The sequence below is a fragment of the Rhododendron vialii genome, chromosome 4a, assembly GCF_030253575.1.
Source record: "Rhododendron vialii isolate Sample 1 chromosome 4a, ASM3025357v1".
Classification (NCBI taxonomy): Eukaryota; Viridiplantae; Streptophyta; class Magnoliopsida; order Ericales; family Ericaceae; genus Rhododendron; species Rhododendron vialii.
In genome coordinates, this window is record NC_080560.1 from 26,770,894 (window position 1) to 26,779,231 (window position 8,338).

Below are 8,338 nucleotides of genomic sequence, written 5' to 3' on the forward strand. Positions count from 1 at the left end.
AATAACAGTGACTAGATAGAGATGATATTATTATTTATAGCTAAATGTATACCATTACCTAACTTTTAGACATATTGTTATTATGAATCACCTCAGATAGAGAAGTAACCCACACAACAATTATCTTAGAGTTATCCCTTTAGGAAGTTTTGTACTGATGATGCCATAATTAATTTTGTCCGATAGAGAGGAAGGTTCTGAAACCAATACACAAAATTAATTATATTATCTGCAGACTAGGAATAGAGACCATGAGATTTATTCAAAATAAATTCCTTCTCCCACTTAGTTATTTAAAAATTTGTGAGGGCTTTTCCAGTTTGCAAATAAATTGTGATCTAGGTCAAAAGCCAAATATTACTATGTTATCCCAATATGATAAACTATTACACATACAAACAATATGGAAACACAAGTAATAAGAAAATACAAGATAAAAGAATCCACCTATTATGGTCAATGATGCAATCCTTGAACGACAAGAAATTCTTCCATAACTTGAAATCCTTAAATGAGAAGGAATCTTTCCATAGTTTGAAATTCTTAAGCAATAAGGAATCATTCCATAACTTGAACTCCTTCAGCCATACTTGTGTGGAAGACTTAGATACTTTGAATCAATTAAGGAAACCAAAATCCAACCGTGCTTAGGCAAGAAAATTTGGATTTGATATATTCCCGCGTAAACTGCACAACCTTCAGTATTTTGGCCATATCTTCCTCATCCGACCTCCGATTGAAGTGATTTAAATTGGGTTGGATTTGAAATTCAATTATCTACAACTTTTGTGAAGAACATATTTTCTAATTCCAATATTTACTGGGTCGAAATAGCCATGCATTCAGACCTTACGAATCTGGAAAAAATCTGTTGTGAGCTAAACAACTTGTATCTTCTGTATCTATCATCTTCGATCTCCGAATAACCGTCGAATGCTATTACAATCGAAGAAACATACATACATCAATCTTATGCCTCCATTGGAGTTCAGATGCTATATTAATTATTACAACCACGAAAAAAATTATCGTGGGATCCAATCACAAAAAATCAACAAAAAATGATGTGACCATAATAATTGGGTAATAACTCTGCAAAATAAGGGTGAGCACAATTCTACGTTTTACCCTCTATATCCTACGAACAACATGGCCTGTTTAATCCATACATGTGATTATAGCCTGCTCTGATACCACTGTTAGAAAACCGAATCCCCAAGACCCAGTAATGACGCGTATAGATTAGACAACAAAAATTACACAAAAAAAAACCTACAGGGTAGAATTAGGGTTTTACCACAACTCCCACGTCACGAACGATGCTTGAACTTGTTACAGCACATCTTGCTGTATGCCACGAATACCGCTCGACCGTACCTTACGATCATCTGCCATATTCTCTTATACCTCGAATCATGTACCCGTTTGTGGAAACCCTACGTGATTATTTGTTCTCTCTCACAGCCCACTTTTCTGATATCTCAAAAACATGTCATCGACCTAGAGAACGAAACAATATATTTATAAGGCTAGGGCAGAGACCTAAGGAGAAATAAATCTGGGCTACTTGTGTAAATAAAAAATCTTAATCCCACTAGGATTCTATTTCTTATCACACAAATTACAATTCACCCCACTACAGAATTGTAATTGCACTACCGTCCTTATCTCAATTATATTTCGAGCTCCATCTTATTAAATACTTATTAATCTTCCCACGTTAAGATCATAGATACCCGTTGATTAAAATATACTACTAACAGCTTCAGATCCACTCTTGATGTCACATTCACGAGTCGATCGACTCAATGACGACAGCGTATGTATTTCGCGACCGATGTTAGAGCAACAACACCAGTCTCAGTATTCATGGAGTTTGAGTTACTTTAGCTATGGGAAACAACAAAACCATCTTGCACTAGATTCGGTGTTAAGCTCGGTAGAGTTGCTCCAACAACATCAGCTCAGTAACTATGACGAGGAACTGTTCACAAGGTATTCAATAGTTTATAATTTTTTGGCCAAGTGTCTCCCTTTTCTTTTATTTCAATTGCTTTAGTTACATACTGAAAAATACTATGTGTGTGGGACTCACTCGTGAATCCCGTATAAATGATTTGATCTATTTATTAATTTTTAAATAATAGTTTGAGTGATATAGTAAAAAATTAGCTCAATTGAATAATTGTATATATTTGATCCAAACTTTATATTTTCATTCAGAATACAGGATCCTAATTTATAAATGAAGTTTGAAGAAAAGTTAGACAATTATTTGCCCAGTATCTCTTTAATCTATACTACATATATCGTACGGTTTGTCGAGAAGAACATTCATTAAAAAATTTATCTTGATTGAACACCGATAAGTATTAAAACAAATTATTATTATTTATTTTGATACCTATCGATGTCCAATCAAGATAATTTTGACGAAAGCTCTTCTCGACATGTCTTACAATATCTGCGGTTCGGATCAAATGTATACTATACATATAATTATCTAAATTTCCTTCAATACTCATTCAAAACTCTCTTGTGTGTAATATTTAATGATATAATTGGATAGAGAGAATAGGATGGAGAGACTGGTGTATGGTGGGACAAAAAAGTGGATAGGTAAAAACAAAAATTTTTACCCTTTTTTTCTGGGCCTTAGCGACCTTTCCCTCGCTACTTTAACTTTCAGGGGCATTTGCCTCCCCTGACGAGGATGCTCTTATGGTGGTTGGACCTGTGCTCCTTGGCATCTCAATTGCTTTATTTTCAAACTCCTTCAATCAACCACAAAAAAATAGCAAAAGATTAAAAAATAATGATAAAAGAAAAAAAATCAACGAAAGTAAGGCAGAGATATTTGTTAATGGAAAACATGGCCCACCTCCAATCCTACAATTGTTTCACCATCATCGTCATCACCATCTTTTTGGAGTTTTTATTTTAATGTTTAAACTAACTAATAAAAGTTCCATATAGTGGAAGAAGGAGACGTTTCCTCGTTTCTCTGCTGTTTGGATCTTCTGACATCTTAGAAATAGGATTTTCATTTCTTTTTAATTTATACGTAACAGTTGCCTGTGCACTCACATACATAAACTCTAGTACGTCTTTCTTTCTACCTCTACTAAAAAGTTCTTTGTTGCTCATCAAAGCTGCATCAAATGATTTGTAAAGTGAGGTCAAATCAGTGAAGTTCCTCCTGTTTTGATCTATTCGCAGGTACTTCACGCAAAAGCCCCCAACTGAGAGAGAGAGAGAGATGAGATGAATTCACACTTTATTAGTTCATGTCATTCTTTTTCCTTTAAGATAAGATAAGAAAAGGAGAGATAAATAAGTGAATAAAGAGGGGTATCTTTACCTCATACTTTTTAGCTCCATCTCTCTCTCTCTCTCTCTCTCTCTCAGTTGCGGAGATGATTTCAGTCTGACAAGTGACTTTACCCCAATTGAAGAGTACTTATACATAAACATCATAGATTTCATACATATCGAGACATGTCGGTACGGTCCTTGTGGTTCTTATGTATCGATCCTTCCCCTCATGTGTAGTGAGCTACAACTGCATCCTCCCTGTCTGTCTGTCTCTCTCTCTAAAATTCTCTGATTGGGCTTTGTGTCACCCTAAAAACTAACAATTTCCCTTTGCAGATGATGATCGCGGAACACGAGAACACTCAGAATTCCATCATTCAAGGTGCCAAAGATATTGGAGTAGCTAATAAAATCAATTTTATCTTTCTTTGTCGCCCTCTCCCGCTCTCTTGTGGTATATATATATAAATACATAGTATGTTTCTCTCTCTCCCTCTCTGCTCTATGCTTACTCAACATGGTCATGTTGGTTGAAGATTCAAGAAGCGGATGCAAGGAAATCAATGGAATCTTGTGGCACATCATCAAATACGTACTCTGTTTTTTTGTGACTTGTACGCACTAGGAATTTTCTGAGGAGAAAGAGAACAATTACAGTCCACTGTTCAGTTCCTCTTGCACACAAATAATTTTCTGAGGAGAATGTTTCTTACTTAGTCTTGGGGCAGATGCCAAATCTTAGTAACATTCAGGGTAACAAAAGTATGATTCTGATTGGATGAGTGATTGTCCTTTACTCCTTTCTACTCCTCCATCAACATAAGCACACTGCTGAGTGCTAACCATGTATATCCTACGGATCGGTTCATATTGTTCTTCAATTTATATGATGTATAATTCAGGTTAGAGGGAGAGAGTTTTCGATCAGATGAGAAGGCTAACGCAAGAAAATTTTAATATTCATGATTTAGGTGTCTGGAGTAGCTTATGCGTACATTAAAAGAAGAAGAAGATCGCAATATATATATTTATATATATATAACTAATTCAAAGGCCAATGGCGACTTATTTCCATGGCAATACACAAATACAAAGCGACGGTTTGCAAACCCTGATCCTCATGAATCCAAGCTACGTTGGCTACTCCGATAGTCAACCGCAACCACCGGGGAATTTCGTTTTCCTCAACTCCAGTGCTGCCGCCGATGGAAACGCCCAATTTCAACCAAATTTCACTCACGCGCCGCCGCACAACCACACCCAACAATTTGTCGGAATCCCACTTCACGCCGCCACTTCTGCTGCTGCCGGCTCGGATCCCAACCATGATATCTCAGCCGCCATCCATGGCTTCATCCCTCAAAGACTTCATCACTACAACATGTACAACAGCACAATCGACCAACCCACAGCAGCGCGTGAACTTAAACGCGCTCAGCAGCAAGGTCTTTCCCTCAGCCTTTCTTCGCAGCAGCAAACTGGTCACAGAGCTTCCGGGCAGACAATATGTCCGACTAGTGGCGGCGGTGTTGACGTGAGAGTTGTTTCCGCCGGCTCACCGTCCTCGGGGATTTCGAACGGGGTAAACGGAGTGCAGAGTGTTTTGTTGAGTTCCAAGTATTTGAAGGCAGCACAGGAGCTTCTTGATGAGTTGGTTAATGTTGGAAAGGGTAATGGAAATGATGAAGGTGGTAATGGGACAAACAGTGTGCAGGGAAAAGTAGCAGGAAGTGGAGCGACAGTGTCGGTGGTGGCCGAAGAAGGGTTAGGTGGTGGTGGTGGTGGTGGTGGAGAGACAAGTGGGAAACGCGGCAGCGAGCTTACGACGGCAGAGAGACAGGAGACTCACATGAAGAAAGCAAAACTGGTCAACATGCTTGATGAGGTATGACTGTACAAAGCTTTGCTGTATGTGTATGTAGAGTCGTAGACATTAAAGTTAATAGATATTATTATAAATGTATAGGAAATTTCGGTTGGGTCTTCATCAATCCATTTGGATCAGATATTCAGAGTTGTACCCATCACATATTGATATTGTTGGGTTAAGAATCCAGTCATGTTTTGAAATAGATAGCTCTTAAGCTAGAATTTTCAATTTTTTAACACTGGACACTTACTTTTTCCAGCAGTTCTGTTCCTTAAAGATATCTATAGACCGGATTTCATGGGTTTTTGTTTTCTCAACTTCTTTTTTGGGTTTGAAGTAGTCCTTGAATAAAACTTCAGCTTTGGTTCCTTCACTGCTCTCTCTCTCTCTCTCTCTCCACTTAATTTTCAACAGTTAAAGTCTCCCACGAAATTGATAGGCTGAATTTTAACGCTGTCTCTATCTCTCTCTGTCTCATGTGACAAAATTTCTGGATTATGGATATGCTTCCCTTTTTTTCATCTTGGAGTGGTCCTTGATTAAAGCCTTTGTCTGGAGCCTTTTTTTTTTTTGGATCGGCCAATTCTAGAGCCTTTAGTTCGCACCCCTCTCGCTCTTCCTGATGCTCAAGTTGTATAAGCTTTCAGGACCAAGAAAATGGGCTCATATTTAGACCTTTCACCCAATAATTTGCTTTAGAATAACTTATATGGTGATGATTGACGATCTCTTCAAGTTAGGTACATATTTGCGCCATGATTCTATTTTAATAGCTGACTGAGTGCACTGAATTGAACATCTAGTCTAACATCAATCTTCTTTCTGTTTCACTTACTGTTGTCTTTTAAGGTGGAGCAAAGGTACAGACAGTACCACCATCAAATGCAGATTGTGATTTCCTGGTTCGAACAAGCTGCAGGAATCGGGTCTGCTAAAACATACTCTGCTCTGGCACTGCAGACAATATCGAAGCAGTTCCGGTGCCTCAAAGATGCAATCACGAGTCAAATACGAACAGCTAGTAAGAGCTTGGGGGAAGAAGATTGCTTTGGAGGAGGGAAGAGTGAGGGTTCAAGGCTCAAATTTGTGGATCATCATATTCGCCAACAAAGAGCTTTGCAACAGTTGGGAATGATCCAACATAATGCTTGGAGACCCCAGAGAGGACTGCCTGAGAGATCTGTTTCCGTTCTTCGTGCCTGGCTTTTCGAACACTTCCTACACCCGTAAGAATGACCCATTTGAAATCTTTCTTCGTGACTGGTCTGTTTCCTGCAGCTTTCATTTTATTGAAAAGAGGCTATGTCAATAGCCGAGAAATGTTTTTGGTTGGGGAAGGCTGGGAGCCAATTGAGAACTTTTTTTAAACTTCTCCTTGTCGACCTTTACTGTTATCAACTAACCTATAGCGCTTACTCACTAAAACCTTGCCAAGATAACCATAGCAGTGAAAGTTATGGTGCACATTGTGTGTGTACCAAATATTACCTGTGTTTTTGGTTATGTAATTTTTCTTTTCAGTTTGCATAATACATTTTGGTCCACTGCATAATAAATTTCTCCCGCGGTAATAACTTGGCAGGAACTTGATGTGCAAAAGTCACAGAGATCTTATTTGACAAATTGCTGAAATCAACACGGTTGAACAATAGTTGCAATTCTTACTTCTCTTTGCTATCCTTTGCCTGCAGTTACCCCAAGGACTCGGACAAAATCATGCTCGCAAAACAAACAGGACTTACTAGGAGTCAGGTACCCGAGAAATCCTATGTTTTCTTGGTCATTTTCTCAACTAACTTTTCAACTTCTCATGTTGAAATTCTGCATTATGTCAAGGTCTCAAATTGGTTCATAAATGCTCGTGTTCGCCTCTGGAAGCCAATGGTGGAGGAAATGTACTTACAGGAAACTAAGGAACAAGACCAGAATGGATCTGAGGATAAAACAAGTAAACCCGAAAAAGGTGAAGATTCATCCCCGCAGAAGTCCAATCCTCAGCAACAGAAAAGCCTTGTGAAAGAGAACGAGAACAGGAACTTCAATTCAAACCCCGAGAACCCTACAAACCAGAACACAACCCCTCCATCTATTACCATTTCCACAGCTTCGACATCCCCCACTTTTCGAACCCATCCCGGGTTTAGCCTTATTGGATCACCGGGTGTGGAAAGCTTCACCCATGGAAGTCCAAAGAAACAGAAGAGCTTCGAAATTTTACAATCCCCTATTAATGAGCAACTGTTTATGAGATTTGGTAATGAGAGGCAGAATAGAGATGATGGAGGGTTCACGTTGACCGGGACCCCTACTAATTTCATAGGAGGATTTGGGTCCTACTCCATCGGTGAAATGGGTAGGTTCAGTGCTGAGCAATTCCCAACAACGTATGCAGGGAATGGAGTTTCTCTTACTCTTGGCCTCCCACACTGCGAAAACCTATCTATGTCTAGAACCCATCAAAGTTTTCTCCCAAACCAAAGCATCCAACTTGGAAGAACTGTAGAAATACGTGAACCGGATGAGTTTGGTTCTTTTAGCACTCCAACTTCTTCTCACTCCACAGCAGCTTACGAGAATATCAACATACAGAGTCGTAAAATTTTTGCAGCGCAGTTGTTGCCCGACTTTGTCACCTGATGAAGAAAGAGGAAAAGATGACAGGTAATACTAAGAATTTAAGGTCCCTTTCACTATTTCTTCCTTTATAACCTTGGAGGAAGAAAATTTACGTAGTATATAGGCCAACACTTCTAAAGAGAACCATAGAGTTCTTATAAATAGCTCAGAAGTTGAGAGTATATATTGAGGATTGTATATTATTTTCGCTACTATTCCAGAATACCTAGATTGATTTATGTTGTGATGGATATCAAAATAAGTTAGTATGGGGGTGGGTATAGAAATGAATATTGATTTTAAGAAAATTAACGTCTGAGCCACAATATGGAGGATAAGGATAAATAATTCGTGCCTTAAAAAAAAAAGGATATATAATTGGTGAAAATATTTGATCATATTAAGCGGCTCAGATCATCGAACTTCGATCGGAAAATAGGAGAAATGGGAAGGTCCATATTTTAACTAAAATGAGGACGACCTCATGTGAAACAGACTATATATATATATATATATATATCGGGGAAGTTCTGGGAC

The 8,338-nt window shown here is 38.5% G+C and overlaps 1 protein-coding gene across 4 annotated transcripts; it reads left to right on the forward strand.

Moving 5' to 3' along the window:
• The first annotated feature begins 2,975 nt into the window (after positions 1-2,975).
• LOC131322492 (BEL1-like homeodomain protein 1) lies at positions 2,976-8,109 on the forward strand. 4 transcript variants are annotated; one of them, XM_058353831.1, is made up of 6 exons: positions 2,976-3,219; positions 3,652-3,697; positions 4,287-5,200; positions 6,035-6,411; positions 6,877-6,937; positions 7,022-8,109. In XM_058353831.1, the coding sequence occupies exons 3-6, from the start codon at positions 4,373-4,375 to the stop codon at positions 7,820-7,822; spliced, it is 2,067 nt and encodes a 688-aa protein (XP_058209814.1). In that variant the 5' UTR covers positions 2,976-3,219; positions 3,652-3,697; positions 4,287-4,372; the 3' UTR covers positions 7,823-8,109. The 4 variants fall into 4 exon arrangements, with proteins under 4 accessions (XP_058209814.1, XP_058209813.1, XP_058209815.1 ...); XM_058353832.1 differs by lacking the exon at positions 2,976-3,219 and adding an exon at positions 3,268-3,504; XM_058353830.1 differs by having other exon boundaries at positions 2,987-3,219; positions 3,652-5,200.
• The last annotated feature ends 229 nt before the right edge of the window (positions 8,110-8,338 follow it).